General features: G+C 30.1%; 1 protein-coding gene across 4 annotated transcripts in view; it reads right to left on the bottom strand.

The window, feature by feature from the left end:
• Window positions 1-529: 529 nt before the first annotated feature.
• LOC142333871 (putative elongation factor 1-delta) overlaps window positions 530-23124 on the bottom strand; it is a 39136-nt gene continuing 16541 nt past the window's right edge. For all 4 annotated transcript variants that reach the window (XM_075381451.1, XM_075381467.1, XM_075381460.1 and 1 more), the window contains 6 exons: window positions 16558-16651; window positions 9483-9682; window positions 8006-8075; window positions 6089-6214; window positions 2362-2477; window positions 530-837 (listed from right to left, as the gene is read on the bottom strand). In XM_075381451.1, the coding sequence (XP_075237566.1) occupies window positions 799-837; window positions 2362-2477; window positions 6089-6214; window positions 8006-8075; window positions 9483-9682; window positions 16558-16651 (645 nt within the window). In that variant the 3' untranslated portion in view covers window positions 530-798. The remainder of the gene's footprint in view (window positions 838-2361; window positions 2478-6088; window positions 6215-8005; window positions 8076-9482; window positions 9683-16557; window positions 16652-23124) is intronic.

Here is a 23124-nt window from a genome sequence, read left to right as displayed (position 1 = left end):
TTTGCAGATTCTCTAAAATATCAGCTAACAATACACAGTGCATACTACTGTGACATCCTTGAACAAAATGAAGCAAAGAGTATTAAAAAAACACCCAGATCTCAGCGTAAAGGCATCATGCTATTTCATGATAACACCTGGTGTCACACAGGTCAGGTAATTTGAGAAACCTGATCTGTGTTTAAATTGCTTTAGGAAGTACTAGCTCACCTCCAAACAGTCCTAACTTGGCCCCGTCGGATTTCTACTTGTTTGATCCACTTGTAGGTGCTAAATGGTAATAAATTTAATGGAAAAGAAAATGTGCTGAATTGATCAAAACAAAGATTCTTTGCAGCAGGCATAAATAAGCTGATTCAGAGGTGGGAAAAATGTGTAATGTTGTTGGACATTATGTTGAAAAGCAAAAAAAATGTCATTGATGCTTTAGCTGCAAAGCAATTTCTATCTTTAATGAATAACCCTCGTACATGTATACATTTTTTTTTTTAATTTAAATATAGAAATAAAAAAATAAATCACAAATAAATTACACCACATAATAATCTTAGTTTATTGTTTTTTACAAAGGTAAGTTGCTCAACAAGCAGTATAATTCATTAATAATAATATTAATGAAGTATATTAATGTAATGATTAACATAGCACAAAATATGGGTAATAGACAGTAGCACGTTATAACTGAATGATTGAATAATTTAATATGAAGTTACATCATCATTGCACTTTAATCTTCCTAAAGTAATTTGTTTCGGTGTTACGTGACAGACGGCCTTAATACTTAAATGAAAATAAGCATTAAACTTTGTTGAAAGCTGCAATATCAACACTCTGGACCTGAAAAAAATTAAAAACCAAAATGATAGGTTAAGAATAATCCTTTCCATAAACTTTCAAAAGAACATATGAAAAAACAAAATTAATTTTGTGTGAAACAAGACTTTGAAGCAAGATATTTTACAGAAAAAAACTCTTGTATTGATAATCATTATTATCATTATTCTCCTATACACCACTGTTTATTTAAATTTAATTAAATCATAATTAATTTACATATAATAATGCAACGAATTTAAGAGACTTCTTAGTTTATCACTCAGTTTAACAGTACATCACTCTAAGTGGAATTTATGGGCAGTAAAAATTAAAAACAATGTGGTATTTACCTTTATACAATCACAATACATATATTTTTTTACAAGGTCAATTATTTTTAAATCTACAATAAAAAAAAATGCTACGGTAAGACTTAAAAGAAAATACTGCTTTTATAAAGTAATGATAAGAAAAACTGAATGAACAAAGAGTACAGGTCAATTTATAATTTATTGTGATCATTAAAAGAGTTTTGTTTAAAATGTGAAAAAAGGGATGTTTTTGAAGATACTGTATTGCTTCATATCCCAAACTTGATAAACTTTGCACTGATCTCGTAAATTACTAATGTTCCTTATACTTAAAATTTTAAATACTGAAGTTTATTGTACTGGGCAATTAAACTGGTCTTTTATCAATAAATTAATAGTTTTAAACATAGGTTGCATTACTTTATAAACAATCCATGTAATACCTGATAAAAGTACATTTTTTTTTGTGTTTCAGTCACTTGATTGATTGATGCAGCTCTCAAAGATTCCCTATCTAGTGCCAGTCATTTCATTTCATTTCGGTATACCTCCTACATCCTTAACTAGTTGTTTTACATATTCCAAACTATTTTCAGCAGTTCTGGATCATCATTCATTTCATTTAGCAACTCCTGAGTAAATGTTCATTCGACACTGCTTTTGGTTGAAATTTCAACAATTTTGAAGCCATACATTTTTACCTAAAACATTTGAAAAAATTGCTTGGGATGAGCCAAATGATATACTAACATCAACAGCAATCTCTCTGATAGTGATTCAGCGATTGTCCATATCATTTTCTTCACTTTTTTGACACTGTCATCAGTTGTTGATGAACTGGGAGTTCCAGGCGCCCATCATCTTCAATGTCTTCATGGCCCTCCTAGAAATATTTGTACCACTTGTAAACATTTTATTTTATTCACAGAAGAACTTCTAAAAGCAACAATCAATATTTCAGAGGCAGCGCTGAACTTTAGAGCAAAATTTAATGAAAATTCTTTGTTTCATTTCTTCCACAAATTAAAAATTGCTTACCATATGAAAACATGTGTAGCCTTTTCAGAAGTCCACAGTACAATAAACATCCAATATGTTAGGTTAATGTATTAGTTACCAATACGTCAAGGATAAGTATATCAACAACAAAAAAAATTGTGACAATTCAACTTATATAGCATGGAAAATTAAAAAATTTTGGATATTTTTTTATAAATTCTAGATTTATACTCACATAATCTTCTATTTCTTGTATAGTTTCCTGTAGCCAATCCACTGATACTTTATCATCTTCTACAACACATGAAATCTGAAGTTTGTGGATTCCGTAAGCCAATGGAACCAGTTTTGCTAAAAAAAAGTTTTTACATTTTTATAACACACTGTTCAAATAATAAAAGTAATAATTTTTATTGATATGTATTTACATTTTACATAGTGAAAATCAACTGTTACTGGAGACTGGTAATACTGGAAGGCAAGTTGAGTTCTTGGAAATCTCACTGACATTGATTTAGACTGTAGGAAGAGATCCTCGTTTAATGAATATTTTTTTATGAAAAAATTCAATATTTTAATTACGTAGACAAATTTCCAAAATCTGTGAGGTGTAAAAACATACTTGAAAACAGGCGTATCTTCTGTAGCTATAAGGTCACCCAAAAGGATACATTTCCAGTACCACATCTGTCAACATGACACAAAGTACCTTTGTGCATTAAATAAAAATTGCAAACCTAATCAATTTTTCTAATTTTATAAATATTGGTATGCATCAATTAATATATGAAACAGAAAAAAGACAACTTTACCAATAAAAGAACAAGACAAGCCTGCAAAATTTGGGTTGTGGAATGTTTTTCAACTTTTGAAAATTGATTCCTATGTATGTTTTAGTGCTAAATCCAAAAACAACTTTTACTTTTTTAGAATCGGATCAGGATTTTCCGCAAATTGCAAATTTCAAAATTTGTAAAAAGTTGAAAAACAGTAAAATGTGTTACAATAAAATACACAGGTTTTTTTTATAATAAATTAATAAAATATATTAACTTTTTTGGCTTATACTACGCATTTTTATAGCTAAACAGTTGAGTGGCTGAAGAGGTGGGTGGAGGGGGGGTTTGGGTTGAAGATGACGGAGATGGTGGGAGAGTGGCTCTCCATTGCTTGGTGAATACATGAAGTCGACAGCTTGGCTGGCTGACAGATTATGACAAAACTTAACAACATGTAAAATGTTTATTGGCAGCTATCCACACCACTCATGCACTGTGCAACTATTACCTGTGCTGTTTTAACCATCAGTATGCGTAAATTGAGTTTCTTCCATTCTCTATGATCATTTTTGTCAATGGAACATATATTTTCAAGCCATAAAGCAAACTTTCCATTTTTAAAATACCATGAAGAGACTGCAAAAAATTCTGCAAATTCTTTTTGTTACATTTATGGCGAGTTAATGGTGGAAAGGTAAAAAAGAATATAACACGTTTTGTTCGACAAGTGTACCACACATTTTCAGAGTGAAAATAGAAGATCAAGACAAAACTTGGGCACCCCACTACATTTGCTATACATGTGATGAAGGACTTAGGCAGCAGTCAAAAGGTGAAAACAAGAAGTGTTCAGATTGGAGTTCCAATGGTGTGGCGAAAGCCATGAAATCACACCAATGATTGTTACTTTTGTTCAACTGGTGTTCATGGTTTCAATCTGAAAAATAAAAAAAGAATCATCTATCCAAATATGCCATCTACTTTATGATTAGTTCCTCATGGTCCAGACGTAACAGTACCAATTCCACCAGAAAATTTACCTTAAATAGATGATTCTACAAGTGATTTAAATGAATATAACATCAAGGAAAATGAACCTGGAGGTAGCTGTGCACCAGAGCTTTATTCACAGCCTGAACTAAACAAATTGGTTTGAGACATACTTCTGACCAAAGAAAATTCAGAATTGCTTGGTTCGAGGCTTAAAGAAAAGACCCTGCTAGCAGCTGGCCATCATTTTCTTGGTTCAGGTACAGAGTAAAGGATTGTCTTCTATATTTTTCCGAATAAATCTTCAGTGGAGAATTAATCTTCTGCACTGATGTACATAGACTTTTCCTCAAGTAATGGAAAAAATGAAGGTTATTTTAGGATTCAGTACTTAAAAATACATAAGAATCAATTATCAAAAACTAAAAAACACAACCATCATTGGCTTGTGCAATTGTCATTATTACTTTTGGGTAACATCATCATAACAGAATATCTAAGAGAATCTTTTAAAAAATTCATTTGGCAATTAATCTAGTATTATGGGCATTGACTACCTATCTATCCCCAACAGAATCTATAATTTTTTTTTTTTGAAGCAAAACTAAACAATTCTTACAGAGCAACAGCAGATTTTTAAAGTATATTTGATATTTATTAATAAAATATAACTGAAATTTGTAACATTATTAGGATTAAAGTACAGAAAAGAAAAGTTTATTTAAAATCTAAAAAAGAAAAAACAGGTACTACAAAATAGTAAAAAAAAAAAGAAAGAGGAATTTGCAGAAGTGAAAGAAAAAAAACACCTATCTCCTTTAGCTTTTTACTTTAAATATAGAAGACAATGAAAGAGCTACAAGGAGAACCAAATAACAATCCAGGAACACTAATATTCCCTGATAATATTGTAATTTTGTCTGAAACTAAAAATGAATTAGAAGACATAATGTATGTGCATGGAGTATTTGCAGGGGAAGAAATTGAATTTTAACAAAGGGAAAGGAAGAGTAAAAAAGGATAATGAAATGCAAAAAGAAATAGAATAAAAAGAGTTACTTAAACCGCTAAGGATGGTTTAACTACTGAAGATATAAAATCTATATTGGCACAAGACAGGAAAGCATTTACACTAATAAAAGAGATCTACTGATAACAAAAAATTGATATAGGAATTGGAAAGAAATTCTTTACAACATTTTTAAATTCAATATATGCTTTATGAATAAAATGAAACCAAAGAACATAGATTTTTCAGAACAGTGTTACAGGAGATTGTTGAGAGTACAGAATGAAGAGATTTTAAGATAAATTCCATTACATTCCACCACAATTCTCAACTTGAAAAAGGACAATGTAATATCACTAGGACAACTCATGCTCAAACAGTAGGGAGAATCAATGACTACTGCCCCCATCCACCAAGGTCAAAAGTTACACTAAATCTTACCTCACCTACAAGACATACAGATCCAAGTAACTGCTTAATATCCTACTACATTCACTTCACTCAATATTACTTCCAACTTTAACTGGGTTACTGTATGATCATTCCTTTAAAATCTGAAACTTTCTAACCATTTTTTGACTAGTGATTGATTCCCCCCTCAAGCAAACACTCAGGATGAAATATACGTTTGTGTAACAAGGAGCTAGCTGATTTTTAAAAATTTTGTTTGTCTTTCCTTTAAGCAGTTTACTATATACATTAATGGAACTTGTATTGTCCATAATAAAAGAAGGCTATTTATTTGCAGCTCCATTATATATATAACAAATCTGATAAATTATGGAAATATATAAAACAGTTAGCATCTCTATATGGTCGTGAATCTGGATCTCGAAGTGAAGAAAATAAATACTGTAAAGACAAAAGTTTGGAATATATGAAACAAATAACTGATGATGTAAAACATAGGAGTTATGTTGAAACTAAGAAACTAGCTCAGAATATAAAGTATAATTGTGTATTTATCAAATTAATAAAAATTCTAAAAAAATAAAAATAATACACTGTAATAATGCATGTCATTAACTATACTAATGAACATAAATATAATTAAAAATGAATAATAGATTTAAATACATTATATTAAATTGATTTGGAAAATAAGAAATATAAAAAATCCATCATGAAGATTCACAATTACATTTGCAAATTCTTATGAAAATGAAATCTTAACGTAAACTTACATGCACCCCAAATTAAGCCATCTGTTTCAATTTTGCGGACAGCTGATTCCAACTCCTTCATATTTGTTTCATCTGACCATGGCTTTACATCCAGTATAATAGAAGATTTTGCAATCAAGACTGGTTCTGTAAGAAACGAAAAACATTAATACTTTATTAATAAAATATAAAAGTAAATAATCTATATTTAAAAATTTTTTGAAACTCAATCCAAACAATAAATTGAATTTTGACTGTGCACATTGATCATATGGGTAAGTTGAAAACAACTTACTCCAACCAACTTATGGTGACAAATGCCTAAAACTTATTTTCAAATGCCATAAAGAGACTACCAGTTTTATCAGTTCCATTAGATCATAAAAGACCAATAGATAAGGAAACCTGGCTTCAATCAGTAAGAACCTCAGCTAGTAGTTTAAATTTCTATGTAGCTTTTGGAAGGAAACTACTTCCCAGATAAAATCATCAGCAATTTAACTCTCAGTGAGGAATGTACTACACCAGCTAATACCAGTAAGCTATCGCAGATAGAGATAGAGGAGTTTCAAATTGGATAATTAAACACTACAAGTTATCTACTGGCTGTAATTAAATATTTTAATATGTGTAGGTTATTGATTTATTTTGATCTCAGCAACCTTTCCATTAACTTAAATTAAATTGTTAATTAAAATAACCTAATTTTTTATTCATTCTAAAAATTTGTTTGAAATAATATTTATTAATACTCAAAACAACAATAAACTTACCTCCAAATACAGTCACTTTATGGTATATATACTTTGTAGTGTGTGAAAATACTAAACCTTGACCGGGATTTGAATTAACAGCTCTACAGATGAAAGAGAAGGAACTAGTCTCTGATCACTACATTGGAATGGTAATAATGAACTTAACTTCAGCTCCAATCAGGAAAAGGAAGCATTAAAAGTGTTTCAGTGAAAAAGGATTTGCCATTTAAATGTATAGATTATTTTGTTGTATAATTTTATCCCTGTAGATGTAAGAGAACAAACTTGCCATGTGAATCCTTTAATTTAATCTACGCACCCTCTATAAAATTCTACTTAATTAAATTCTTTGTGTAATTGAAAAAATATTTTCCTAGGTAGCTTTCCAATCACTGGTAATAATTATGCCAAATCTCAGCTTTACTATTGGGAAATAGGACAATTAATAACATCAATATTGCAAAAATTTCTATAAGTAGAACGCACACATACACACATGCATGTGCATAAACATTCCCACTTTCTATAAAATCTTTTTTATAAAAAAGATTGGTAAGAATATTAGAATTCAGCACACTAAAATTATGCGTAGACAACTTTTGGAACTTTATATAGCAGAAAAATATTTAATTTCACAGCCTATGTAATTTATTTTAGATGGTAAGGAATAAAAAAAAATCTAGTTCTTCAGATGTCAAGGAAAGAACACATAACAAGGTATTTTGTTCTAACAATTTGCATAAAAAACCTTAGTTATAACTGCTATCTGTGGCTGTGGTTTTTCCAATTCATCCAATACTTATTATCAAACATTTTGCTAATCCTGAGCAATTGTTTTTAAATGTGTTTTACTATGCTAGCTCCGATCATACTGTTATGCAAGGGCTTTGAATCTAATTGTCAGCTTTTACTACCAATTTTTGAAAATGTTTCTAAAACTAGGCCAGAGTATTTTGTCAATTAAAATCCAAAAAAAGAATGGTGAGCAGTATCAAGGAACTGTTAGCACACACATGTTAAATAAATACGTAATTATCAGAGAGTTCATAATGTACTTTTTTGCAAAATTTACTGAACAATAAAATAATTATGTAAAATACAATACGTTAGTAAATTCTTCATAAAATAATAGGCTAAGAAATGAAGCTCAAAAAAATGAATGCATGTCTAATATCAAACGTACTCTTTGATTTACGACTTGCATATTCAGCCAATCGTTGTTCTCTGATTTTCTTGGCCTCTTCATCTTCTTCCTGGAAACATGAAATAAAACTCACAATAGTATACAAGAGTTGTTAATCTAAAAAAAAATAAACTAACAAAAAAACATTAATACATCACAGAACATGTCACTGAAATCATGATTAACACCACAACCTTTATCAGAGAAAAACTATTTCACTCACAACAAATAATACTTTCAACCACATCTAACAGGTCATCTGTTTCAAGCTTTTCTAGCCAAAATAATTTTATAAACCCCACTTTAAAAAAAAGGGGGGAACGAGACAAAATATTAAACTGTCATAGATGTTTATAATATAATATTCGTGTTACGAAAGCATCACAAGACAATGCAGTATTTCTCAATCACATCATTTCACAGTTTACGAATAGTAAACAATGCAGAGTTCCTAGATATCAACATATAAAATGTAAACAATAAGCCTGCTGTTTAAAATATAATGAAGGCTCACCACAACTGAAACAATTATTCACAATACATATTGACTAATCCACATAGGATTAACATACAATTTCTTCACATATTACTAATATACACCCACAACACTTGCTACAACCAAAATGATGACTCCTGACACAATCACTTACTTAATGGCTACATCCACACAAGACACGTTTCTAAATTTCAGAGACACATTTAAGAATAAAACACATTTTAAATTAAAAAAAAAAAAAAAAAAACATTTATACAAAATTGGCAACAATTACAGGAATTATTTAGTGGAGCTTTCAAAATCATAAATAAAATATATATAAAATGATTAAGAACTGAAAAGAACTAAATGATTGAGAACTAATGATTAGGAACTAATGATACTCCTCAGCACATGTTCAAAAGAAAACAAACAAATACAAAAATCACCCTTTGAAAATTGTCTCAGAGATTAGACTTAGATACAAAAATATAAATATGACACGTAGTTTTTATATATAAAACAAAGCCAGAAACTCTCAATCTAATTTTACAATATATCTACATGAATACACAATAAAGAAATTTCTAATCACTACAAGAAATACTATTAACAACTGCACCAACTGTAAAATCAATGATAAAGGAGTTGCACAGTGGTTCTGAAGGCATGTTATTCTTAAAGATTTTTTTTAAATGTTCGGACCAAAGAATAACTGGGTCTTATAATAGAATACACTAGTTACTTCTTATGTATAATAAAACCAAAATTAAATCCAATAATTTGTATTAAATTTACACCAATATGTTTTGAGTATAATTTCTGTTTCTTTTTATGCTAATTGTACAGGAAGAGCTGTCACTAGCATAAAAACTTTATTTTTACTAAATAATTTATAAAAATTTCCCTGAGTAGAATTTGAGGTAAAGTACTACACAACCCAATATATTAGCATTAGAAATAAAATTATAAATTTAATAATCAGTGAAAATAGAAATTTACCTCAGAATCTGAACCAAAAAGGTCAACTCCATCATCGTCGTCATCATCAGGTACCTGTTTCTTTGGTGGTGGCTGTTGAGCAGGTTTGCTAGAAGTAGGTGCAACTGCTTTTCCCGCTGCTGACGAATTGGCAAATTCTTTTCGACAGTTACTAACTTCCAAAGTAAGTTTCTGAACCAAATCTTTCAAAAGTTTTATTTCTAAAAAAAAATTTAAAGTGATTACATAAGGGTTCACACATTTATCATCTAAAATTCTCTAATCTGTGGAAAATAAAAAAAAGTATTTAACTAAAAATGTAAAAAAAAAAGGAAGGATATAAAATATTCACTGTTAATCTTTTTGATTAACTTCTCTTACATTTTTTTCATATCCACAATGAAATGTAAATTTAAAGCACACAGTATCTTCATTTTCTTACTGCTGCAAAAATAAAATTTCAGAAACATTTTCTGGTAGAAAATTTTATATATCAAAGATAAACAGTTTAATAAAGCATATATCTATAATTAGAGAAGTTTGTATAATGAAAACAACATTTTTATTTAAATATTATGTTGAAAAAAATCATGTCTCCAAATATTTAGATGGTTGAGAACGTGAAAATACATATGGATTTATTCATATACACACACACACAAATAATCAAAGATTGTCTGTTAAACTCAGTTATAGTACTACTGCAACTAGGTTTGTGTTTTTAAAATTAATAATAACGAATTATCAAGTTATTAATATTAATTTTATGAACAAAATTAACATTTTTTTATGAACACAAAGATAATAAAAGAAATGCAAACAAAATTTTAACAATTTCAGCTAATACACCCTTAGTAAAGGCTAATCTTCATCTAAATCTGTTGAAACCTACAGAGGCACACCAAGGAAAATAGTAGCACTTTCTGGACACCATTTTTCTTGTTTGCTTATATAATTATAAACTATGGTCCATTCAACAGCACCCACTGTTGCTACTATGAAAGCAATGTAAGCTTGCCAAAATAACATAATGTTTTACTCTGTAACTTGATTATGAATGTCTACTCTTATTTTACATATGTAAATGTTAGCGAGCTCAAATTTTGCATCCACATTCATTCTTAATAACAATGCAATCTGGCGCAAAAAAATTCCATAGAGAATTAATTTTTATGTAAAATTTTCTAAATTATTTTGTTTGTGAAAAGGCATCAGTCTTATGATTCATGCCCCTTTCTATTCTCAACTAAATTATCTTGTACCAGTTGATATACATTCTTTTCTCTCCTATTTTGCACTAAAAATAAACATTTATAAGGGTTATGTTTTACTGTGAATAACTGCATTTTATTATAATAAATAGTAATTTTAATTATTCAAATTAGTTAATTTATATTAGCAAGCCTAAAATATTCAATAAGAGAATAGGACTTCTTGTTGTAATCTATGTACTTGGAAATCAACAACAGTCCTGTTAAAAGAAAAAAAGTCCTGTTGTGAGAAAAAAATAAAGTATGTATTTAACAGAATAAAATATGCATAATTACAAATAACTCGTCACAAAAAACACATTTTTGACTGTGAGTTAAGAGAAAATTGTACATTTTCCCAGTAATGTTTGTAGCCCTACCTGCAAGATGGAGTGTTAAGTTGATGGTTGAAGCATTCAGAAGTGACTGGTTCACTCCTTGTTTTTCATGGTTTTACACTGCATTTTCAATTTATTTGTAAGTAATTTTTATTAATTCGTTGTGGTAAATGATCGAACTATAGTGGTATGTGCGAGTTTGAGTGAAAGCTTTCAGTGTTTGTATTTTTTAACGTTTTGGGTTGTTTCTTTACTAGTCTTAATGACGTATTGTACTGGGGTAGTACGGTCCACCAAATTTGGCAGAACTTTAACTTTGCTATTCGGTTTGATCAGCTGGGTGAACATTTCCCGCATCGTATTATAGGTTAATACTTGAGAACAATGCGCTCATAAAAAAATATATGTATTTCCAATTATTTGTCTAAAATTAAATAATTCACTACTACACTATTCATAAATATGACTTTAAACTATACCACTAATAAGTACTCATTCCTTTTCATATTTTTGCTATTCATTTATACATCACAACTTCTAAACATATATTATTTATTTTTTAGCAATACTTGTAAGTTTGATTAAATGATGAAGATTTTCATATTTTGCACTTTAAAACAAGTTGTATTGTTACATGAAAGCATTCAACATTATTTTGACACCCATCATAGGCAACATTTCACAACAGGGGCCCAAGAACTGATCTCTGGGGCACTCTTTTTGTAACCTGTATCTCAAACTCTCCTTCTGCACCTTCGTTGACAACTGACCTCTCTGAGAGGTGGTCATAGATTAGCCTTAGCAGATACAGACTGATCCCTCTCCTCTTCAACTCATCTCTAATAATGTGCCAGCTCAAAGAGTTGAATGCACTCTTAACATCTATAAACAAAACCACCGGGATCAGTCTCTTGTACTGACTAGTGCATGCAGCAATGACCTTTCCTATTGCATCCTCAGCAGAGAAACCTACCCTGAAGGCGAGTTGATTACAATTGAGTCTGCCTCCTTCCTCTAATTCAACATGCAGTCTAGCGGCCAGCATCCTCTCAAAGAACTTAGCCAAACTGTTTTAAGAGCCATATCGACTAATTCACAGAAGGATCCTCCTGCGGTTTCCCCCCATTCTTTAGCAACACCATCCTCTCAGCTTTCCCATCCTTAGGGAAAAGGATGGTGTTAGACTGCCCGAAGTACCTTCTCAGACACAATCTCTTGTGGTACTCCATCTGGACACGGACTTTTACCCAATGTAATCTTCATGATTGCATCAATCAACTCCCTATCCAAGACAGGAGGTATTTCTATCATCGCAATCTCCTCATCACACAGATAGACCCACTGGACACAGAGTGGAGACCACCCTCCTCAAAACTTCAGGGCTCAACACCGGTAGTCTCCTTCCCAAACACTTAGTCACAATTTTATACAAATCACTGCAAGCATCTTCATCCAGTTCACTACATAGGTCTCTCCATTTCTTCCGATTTGATCCTTTGATCTCCTCCTTCAGACATTTCTTTGCTGCCAAGTACTTTGCGTACAAAACAGCCCTCATAATGGAATCCCCACATCTCTGGAAGGCCCTCCTAGCTTTCCAACAAAGCTTCCTCACCTGAGCTATGTTACTCATCCACCAGAAAACTGGACGCCCCTGGCGACTATGTTTGGTAGCCTTCACCTCCTCATGGTACAACTCATTCACGATGTCAGACAATATTTCAGGTGTCACATGATCCTCTTTGGTACACCGCCTCGTGATCTTCTGTTAGAAATATCCCATGACCGTCAGTCATCATCGGCCTTGATCTCCAATTGATACCCTGACCTGGTCCAACATCCACCATAAAAAGCAATGGCTCTATGATCACTCAGTGTTACATCCTCCAAAACTTCCCATTCAGTGACCCTAATCTTCCACTGTTGTTTCACAAAGGTAACATCTGTATATGAAAAAAATTCACCCCCTCTAAAACATAGGAACTTCTCCATCACCCCGTCTTAAGATGATGTCTGAGGACATTAATCTCCTAATAGAGCCATCACATTGTATGACTACTGATGTTGAGCCCTGAAGTTTAGAGGGGGGAGGTCTCCACTCTGTCATCAGTGGGTCTGTCTGTTACTGATAAGGAGATTGCGACGGTAGATATCCCTCCTGTCTTGGATAGGGAGTTGATTGATGCAATCAAGAAGATTGCATCGAGCAAAAGTCCAGGTCCAGATAGAGTACCACAAGAAGTTATTAAGATTGTGCCTGAGAAGGTACCTCACGCAGTCTTGGAGGCGTTTAACACCATCCTTTTACGGAGAATTATTCCTAAGGAGTGGAAGGCTGGGAAAATGGTGCTGCTTAAAAAGGAGGGAAGGCTGAAGGAGGATCCTTCTGTGAATCAACTGATATGCCTCTTAAAACAGTTTGGTTAAGCCGTTTGAGAGGATGCTGGCCGCTAGACTGCAGGTTGAATTAGAGGAAGGAGGCAGACTTGGTTGTAATGAAATGTAGTAGATAAAACAAAGATGGACCACTAAATGTGAAAATAGGAGGAGAAAAGATTATGGAGGTAGAAGAATTTTGTTATTTGGGAAGTGGAATTACTAAAGATGGACGAAGCAGGAGCGATATAAAATGCCGAATAGCACAAGCTAAACGAGCCTTCAGTAAGAAATATAATTTGTTTATATCAAAAATTAATTTAAATGTCAGAAAAAAAAAATTTTTGAAAGTGTATGTTTGGAGTGTCGCTTTATATGGAAGTGAAACTTGGACAATTGGAGTATCTGAGAAGAAAAGATTAGAAGCTTTTGAAATGTGGTGCTATAGGAGAATGTTAAAAATCAGATGGGTGGATAAAGTGACAAATGAAGAGGTATATAAGAGCGGCAAATAGATGAAGAAAGAAGCATTTGGAAAAATATAGTTAAAAGAAGAGACAGACTTATAGGCCACATACTAAGACATCCTGGAATAGTCGCTTTAATATTGGAAGGACAGGTAGAAGGGAAAAATTGTGTAGGCATATGTAAAACGTTTGGAATATGTAAAACAAATTGTTAGGGATGTAGGATGTAGAGGGTATACTGAAATGAACGACTAGCACTAGATAGGGAATCTTGGAGAGCTGCATCAAACCAGTCATGACTGAAGACAAAAAAAAATGTATGAATTGTGTTAGTGTATTATTTATTTAATTTTAGATCAATAATTGGAAATACATATATTTTTTCATGAGGACATTGTTAACAAGTACTATGAAAAATAACTACATGAATAATTATTTTGTCAAAAAATCAATTTTTTAAAAACATTCGACTTTACATTTATCTCTCACTAAAATGTACACAATAAATAAATTTTTTTTTTTAAATACAATATAAATAATGAACTTATAAAGGAAAAAATAAAATTAAATAAAAAAATATTTAAACTTAGAAAAGTATAAATGACACAAATAAAATAAGCAATAAATTTTTTTTTTATTAATAAAAGCAAAGTTTGAAGTACTGAATGTTCGTTATCCTTTTATTCACATTTATTTGAAGTAAGTTACGCAGCACTGATAAATTGTAACATAATGAATCCTACACATGCATAAAACATGTATCAACTATATTTAATGGTAACTAAAATTATAATTTCAATTCCAATTACAATTTTATATTACAAATAATAAAATGAAAGGCATCCATGAAATATTAGATTTTATTATCAGGGCGCCCACACGGTTTTATTATTTATGGTATTAATGGAATTTAAGTTATAATTTGAGTTATCAATTAACATACTGATAAAATGTTTTACATCTGTCTAGGATTCTTTACATTACAATTTATGAATGTTGTATAACATACTTAAAATAAATATGAATAAATGAGTAACCAACACTCAATACTTCATATTCACTTAGTATTAAAAAAGAAAAACATTATTTTCTCCCTTTTAGTGCATATTTTATTTGTATTGATGATACTCTTTTAAGAATAATAATTATCTGTAATTCAGTTTCTTCCTTACAAGTTCATCATTATATTATTAAATCAAAATGTATTTAAAAAAAATTATTATTAATTAAATAATACAGTTGACAAAATCTAATGAAATATTTTTAAGGGCAAAGTGTTTTTTACACATTTTAAAAAACAAATCCAATGTCTAAGAGCAATCACAGGAAATATAGTTCTAACCATTTTCACATTTGTATTATCACTCATTTACACTCTATATCATTTATTATTTTCACTCTTTACATTAATGTAATAAGTATTGAAGATAATTTATTTCATGATTGGAATTAAATAAGAATAACATTTTATTATTCTTTCCATAAATTATTTATTTTAGCAATTTTCTTTTTCTTTTTTCTGACAAACATAAAAATTGGATTTCAATTACAGACCATCATGACCACTACGTATATCTTCTCTGTTTTCTTAAATTTTTTACCTGTTTATCATTGCATCATTTCACTTGTCCATTGTAATAAAAATCAGCCCCTACTTTTACAATACTTAAAACCTAATATAATAAAGAATTATCTGATGAACAAGTAGTATGACACTTTTTGTTGTCTATAAGCCATAGTGCTACTGAAAACTATAATGAAAAGTGGAAATGAAATGAGTTGTTTAAAACAACAGATATTACTCACTAACAAGATTAAAAAAAAACTTTTAAATTAATATATGTAAATTTAGAACAGATAAATATTCAAGAATATTAATTTGTAGTAGTTTATTTTTTATAAAATATATTTCACATAAAAAAAATCTGATGTGGACACCATATGACTTCCTTGTATGTCTATTAAATTACATATACACTTTTTTTTTTAAATAAAAAGTACATAAGATTTTATTTCATTAATAACTTGATTATTTTTTTTATTGTTATTTTTGAATTATTATTTAACATATTTTTTTTTTTACAATCGGAGGTTAATAATTATCAATAAATCAATATATTAAAATTAAAAGAAAGGAGAAAAGTTTGATTCGAACAGATGTGCCTTCCCCTTGAAAGACTAAATAATTCATTAATTAAAATTTCATTTGGCTATAATTCTGGAACTAATGAAAATACGTATCACTTATGATATATCATTGAAAATCTCTCAATGAAGGCTTATTACTGCAGTTAAGAAAAAGTCCAAAATCCAAATATTTTTGGATTTTGGGCTTTTTTGGACACTTTTGGTTTAATCGATTGCAATCAAAAAGGCAGGTGCACAACTAAATGTTACACAGTCCTAAATCCAAAATTTCAACATCCTACAGCTAGTTGTTTTTGAGTTATGCAAGATACATATGTATGTACATATATATATACATACATATATACACACACACACACACACACATACATGCGTATGTACAGACGTCACGTCGAAACTAGTGAAAATGGATTCAGGGAAGGTAAAAATGGATATTTCTCTTGATTTCTGAACACTGAAATTTTTCGCGATCATAATAACTTCCTTAAACTATTCAATAATTTTATAAAAATAATACCTTCTTGAAGACTTTGATTTTGTTTTTCCAAGTTTGTCAATCTCTTATTTACTTCTACGCTTGGATTACTGGCAAGAGCAGCAATTCCATCCATCTATAAATAAATATGTAAAGACAATTTTATTTAAAATTCAGTTTTAAATGATTAGATATTTTAAATTTAAATTAGCTGTTTTATTAAATATTAAATACCATTCACAATTATGTTGAATAATATTTATTAAAAGTAATAAAATTTTTAGTAAACAATCTTACAACTTAAAAAGTTACAATCTTACAACTGAAAAAATTATTATAAAATAAATAATTTTATTAAAATAATAGTGAAAAATATTAAAGAATCAGTTGATTAATAAAAAAAAATTTGCTTTAAAATTAACTAAAGTATATTTTTAACAAAAAAAAAAAAGAGATAAGAGAATAATACCAAATAACTTCATTAGAGTACCAAATAGTTATTAAAGTGTTTTCTCTAAACCAGTCGAAGAAAAAGATCTTCCTTATCAAAAGTATTAATTTCATGTGAACTTTATTCGGAATAGTGAAAGTAACTCGGGCTAAGTAGAAACTTATTTTAGATGTTTCCATGTCAGGTGGTCTTACGAGATACACACCAATTGTGTATTCTAGTTATATTCATTGCAGATACTCTTTAACAGTTTGTGTAACAGTTAAAAGTCCTTAAAATGTCAAAGTTCACCGAAGAAGAGGTCAAAATAGAAACTTATTTTACTGATGACTAGACTGGTTGGTATTTTAAATGGTAAAAAGCAAGCAATGGAAAAATTACTGAGCAATACTGACATCCTTTGAGAATGCAGTAAGAACTTCTCAAATGTTGAAAATGCTAAGCAACATAAATACAATGAAAAAGAAAATTGACTAATTTAATGGAAAATAAACTTCTTAAAAGCTGAAATGTTGAGAAAATGATTTTCAAGCGCTATTAAAAGAAGAAGATAATCCTGTTTTTTGCTAAGTCGCTGGTAGTGTGGCCACTAGTTAGTACTCATCAGTATGAGGAACAGAACTATTCTGACGAAGAAGACTGATGATATGCTTGTAATAAAGACTGACACTGACAAGCCAAGGAAGTCTTGATAAAACTTTTTTATTTTGAAAGTGTTAAAAATATAATTATTCCTCAGCTTCAAAGAATTCTGTTACTATAGATATAGTTTGACAAAGAAAAAGGTACTGCTGAAAGAAGTAAAAAAAAATTTATTCTGACAAAATCAAATTTACTTAACAATTCTCAATTCCAATGAGTATATTTTTCTTAATTGAATAAATGTCTTCCCTTCCCAATTATGGAAAAAAACCAGAACAATATTTAACATTATACATGATAATACTCTTCTTTATTTAATATAAATATAAGTATGTCGAACGTATAAAATTTCAATACATATACTGTCTATTAGTGTAAATTCATCAAAACATCCAAAAAAAAATGTTAAAGATATTGAATTACAGTGTCATGATAGACACAACCCAGGGAGAGATTACAAAAAAAACAAACTAATATATATTAATATTATATGTTGCTAATTACCAAAATTTGTAGTAAGATATCCAACTAACAGAATAAAAAAAAAAAAATCATGTATAATAAGCTCCTTAAAATATTACCATTGAGTGAAGAGATCAAAAGATCTAATCAAAATAAATACAAGGGTCATAAAAGCATCACTTTTCTAGAGCATTACCCTTATAGAAATTTAGTATATAATAATTTTTTTCTTGTTTTTAAATTTAATACTGTTTATTTACATAGAAATATACAGCACCATTTGTTAAACGTACTGTACATTTCTTATGTATGTTTTAATTTGTCAAAAGCTATATCTCCTGCCAATTTTGTTCTTAAATTTTTCTCACTTCATTTTTAACGACAATAACACTTTCATCTTTCTATCTTTCTCAACAGGAATTTTGCATTCTCAATCAGCTATACAATCATTTAGATGTTTGGCAATATTGGACATGTATTACAGCAGAGGGAAGAATGACTTTTGAACAATGAATGATACCTAACACAATGGGCAAGGATCGGGACCATTGTTTTAGCTGCCTAACAGATTTTTCTATTAACACATAACTCTTTCCTTGGAGTACATTAAATTAAAATTTATTTCTTCACATTTGTGGTGATATTTCAACAGGATGTGAATATTGAACAGCTGGAATTCCACAGCCTGAATCTCCCAGTAGACAAACAAGTCGCCTCATCATATCAAAAAATTACATCTCTAATTGGGTATTCTGTTTTAATTCAATAAATGATCAGTGCATCACTATTTTTGATTTTGATGATACTTGGTATATGATAACTACACACCTTGTAGTGGCCAAAAAATATTTTTTTTATGTTTAAAAAAAATGTTTTTCTTGAGTAATACTATTTTCTAACTTGCCAACAAATAAAAACAGCCATTTTCCTCACTTTTTCCATGAGCTGTAGCATTCTTATTTTACATCGTACAGAGGGTCAAAAAGAGCTTTTTGGAAAGAATAGAAATAGAACTTTATCTTAGTGTACTCAAAATTCATTTTGTTTCATAACCAAATCGTGTAATGTTTATTGAAGTTACGTTTACAAATTGTTTTTTCAAATTTTGAGCCCAAAATAAATAATGAAGGGCTTAAGGTAACAGGCCTGTTTTTTTTACCCTTTTCCTTTTCAACTCTTAGGTACTAGTAGTACTTATAAAAAAAAATTGGACTGTAACAGTGTGCTTAAAAAAATGGCTGCCATATCGTATGATTTTGAAAATGTCCCATTTTGGGGGCCCAAAAACCACAAGTGGGACAGGTGGCAAAAATCTAAAATGTTTACAGCAGTAAGTACTTTAAAACCATATAAAATTTATTTTATCAATTTATTTTTTGTTATCAAAGGGGCTGATGAGTAATGAATCGAACAAAACCACTAAAAACACCTTTCCTTCTAATCGTAAATGTATTCAAAAATACTGATGTTATGTATTTTATTCAAATTATAAAAATGACAACTAAACTCATTAGAATGAATAAATTGATAATTAATAAATAATCAGTTACAAAATTATAAATAGTCAATTACAGAATAATAAATAACAATTACAAAATGATAAACAATTCAAACACATTAACAAGTTGTTCAATTCACTTTTACCTTATTTTACTCCTGCTAATGGAAGTTATGAATAAATCTTGCACTTTTTGATAACAAACTTAACTAACATAACTTGGTGCTCCTGCCATTTTTTTTATTGAGCAGAACTGTTAAGTCCTCATTCTTATTTGGTATAATGTTGTGTCCTCTTCCAGTAGTTTATAGAAAAAGCTCTGAAGGCATGAGAATCTTTAAAATATTTTCCAGTTGACACCGTGTTTGACTATCCCTCAATGACTTCTTGAATGAAGTACCAGGGCCCTGCGGATGGAAAAAGTGTATTCTATATTCCTCTTCATTTTCATGTATTTTGACTTCAATGACTTCGCCTAACCAACACTTGCCATAGTATACGCAACAAACATAATTTTTACATTTTGGCTTAGGTAAACGGATAAAGCGATCAGAAATATTAGTATCTGTACACAAGTTCATTAGTAACGTAAATAACATTTCTGATTCAGAGGTCGCTCGGACTTTCAGAATAAATTTCTGACTTGTTGGTACATAAATGTGAAAGGTTCTTGTTCCTGGGACTGTTGTGATTACTTGATAACAAGAATTGAGGTTCTTGAACATCTTTAGTCTCTTCAACATCTTTATTAGAGCAGAAAATAAATGTTATATTCTAATATTGTCTTTGTAATAATTGTACATTTCCGAAGGTGTAACAATTTGATTGTTGACTGTCCTTTGAAGGCTTGCTTTAGTCACAGTCCTTTTTACAGTTTCACCAATACAATTACATGGTCCTTTTCCATGGTATGAGGCAAAAAAATGCCATTCAGTTGCATTACTTGATAACAGTTGATTACTTGATAACAAGAATTGAGGTTCTTGAACATCTTTAGTCTCTTCAACATCTTTATTAGAGCAGAAAATAAATGTTATATTCTAATATTGTCTTTGTAATAATTGTACATTTCCGAAGGTGTAACAATTTGATTGTTGACTGTCCTTTGAAGGCTTGCTTTAGTCACAGTCCTTTTTACAGTTTCACCAATACAATTACATGGTCCTTTTCCATGGTATGAGGCAAAAAAATGCCATTCAGTTGCGATTTCAAAATCTTCTTGATGGTAGGACAAATTTATGAATTTTTTTTTTGTTTTATACTGGGCTGAGGAGCAAGCAGAATAAAAAAATTGTTTAATTTGTGGTAACAGTGTTTTTACTTTATTTATAGCGTGCTTTTGGAAGCAGAAGAATGATGTAGTATTTTGCTTCAAGTACTCACTAATCACACAGTAGCTTTGGCATTTTCCTTCTTTTCTTAAAATATATGAGAAATGGATGTACTGTCACACGTTTCATACAAAAAATATCTGAAAAAATTTCATGGCATGAGCCAATTGACACCCAACATCAGCGACTTCTCTGATTGTGATTCAGCGATCATTCATAATCCTCTGTTTCACTTTTTCCACATTTTCATCAGTTGGTGATGTGCTGGAGCATCCTGGGCACTCGTCATCTTCAATGTCTTCACGACCTTCTTGGAAACACTTATACCACTTGTAAATCTTGCTTTACTCATAGTAGACTCACCAAAAGCAATATTTAACATTTATAAACCACTGCTAGACTTTATTCCATTCTTACAGCAAAATTTAATACAAATTCTCTGATCCATTATTTATACAAATAAAAAATCACTGATTATATCAAAATACATGTTATCCTTTTGACAGCTGATAACATACTAAACATCCAGTATAGCTAAAAATGTACAGATACTTTTCAGACATGTTTACCAATACAACAACGAAAAAAATCCTGAGAATCAGAATAATACAACCCATGAAATTTCAAAATTCTTGTTACTTTTTGAACACACCTCGTATATACAGAAGCGTGAAAATTAATCCGAACACAGGGAATTTTGTGCTTATTTCTATGTTGTGTCTACACTGCTTGACTACACCCATTCTTTAAGTTGTTTGTGAAATATGAGGTTATTGTTCTTTGGGTATTTAGCTATTTTCATGTTATAAATTGTGTTTTGTTAAAGTTTATTTCATTTTTTATTACAAATTCATATTTTTTGTTTTGTCTTGAATATATAATAAAGGACATAATCCCAAGAAAGCATTCAAAAATTATTTCTCTATCTGAAGATACAAATATGACAAGAAAAACAGCTTCTGGGGAGTGTGGTGTTGGACTAGGGACAGAGAATGCTATTTTAAAACAATTTAAAGAAACTGGTTCTTCTCAATTCAAGGGAAGGGCAAATATGACCATAAAAGAAAATTTACTCCAACACAGGATTGGTTACTAGTAGGAAAAAGTAAACTTGATCCAAAATTATCTGCGGTAAATCAAATAATAGCAGCCAGTGTAGAGATCTATACATGACAACTGTTGGACGCCAACTTCTTGCAACTGGATGAAAACCTTGTTTACAAGCTTAAAAACAGCTTTTAACACCAGAAATGTTAAAAAAAAAAAAGCTTTTGTGGACCAAAGTAAATGTTAACTGGATCAAAGAAGACCACAAAAATTTCATATTTTCTGATGAGTCACATTTTTATATTCAGGGGCAAAGGGTTCCATATGTTAGAAAAGCATCAGATGAAAATGCAACACAGGCTCATATCCAACAATCAGTTAAACATACCCAGAAAAGATGTTTTGGGGTCGATTCACATTTGAAGGCCCTTGTTCATTACTTCCAGTAGACATTAGTTTGAAAGTGATGGATATTACAAGTTTCTGAAGGAAAGAGTTATGACACAACTTAAAAACAAATTCCCACAAGATAACAGAGTGTTCCAATAAGATCTGGTGTCATGCAATACTGACAAAAAGTGGAAAAATCTTTTGAAAAATGAAACATTAAGTGCTCCCATGATCATGCAACTTCCCAGGACCCTTAAAATCTTTGGGCAGTAGTCAAAAAATGACTCAGTGCATTGTTCCACAAAAACTGACCTCATTAAAGCAATAATATCGGTATGGTTACATGAAGAAAACAAAAAATGTGTAGTACATTTGTTGAATCGATGCCACATTGTGTACGTGAAGTGATTAAAAAATAAAGGAGAACATGTTAATTAATAGATATTAAAAAATTATACCAAGTATATTTTCTTTCTAAATAAAGTTACTTTTTATTAAATCTATATATGGATTATTAATTTGTATGTATGCATACAGTGTTTATAAAAACTGTTTCAAGAACTCAAGGGCTGGTAAAAAAATCAAAATAAATAAAAAACTTTAAATTAACTTATTTCTGGAGATGCTTATTTTATCATTTTGAATTTAAAAAAAAAAATTATTTTTCAGAACAGTTAATCCATATCAAACTGAACTTCTGTATTCTGCTAGGGTACCTACAGATTTACTTGTATAAAAATAATGAACCTGAACTCTTAATCAAACTCAAAATGGCAGCTATGAAACTT

This window comes from Lycorma delicatula, chromosome 1 (assembly GCF_047948215.1).
Source record: "Lycorma delicatula isolate Av1 chromosome 1, ASM4794821v1, whole genome shotgun sequence".
Classification (NCBI taxonomy): domain Eukaryota; kingdom Metazoa; phylum Arthropoda; class Insecta; order Hemiptera; family Fulgoridae; genus Lycorma; species Lycorma delicatula.
The sequence above is the reverse complement of the archived record's forward strand: the minus strand, read 5'-3'. Positions and strand labels throughout refer to the sequence as shown.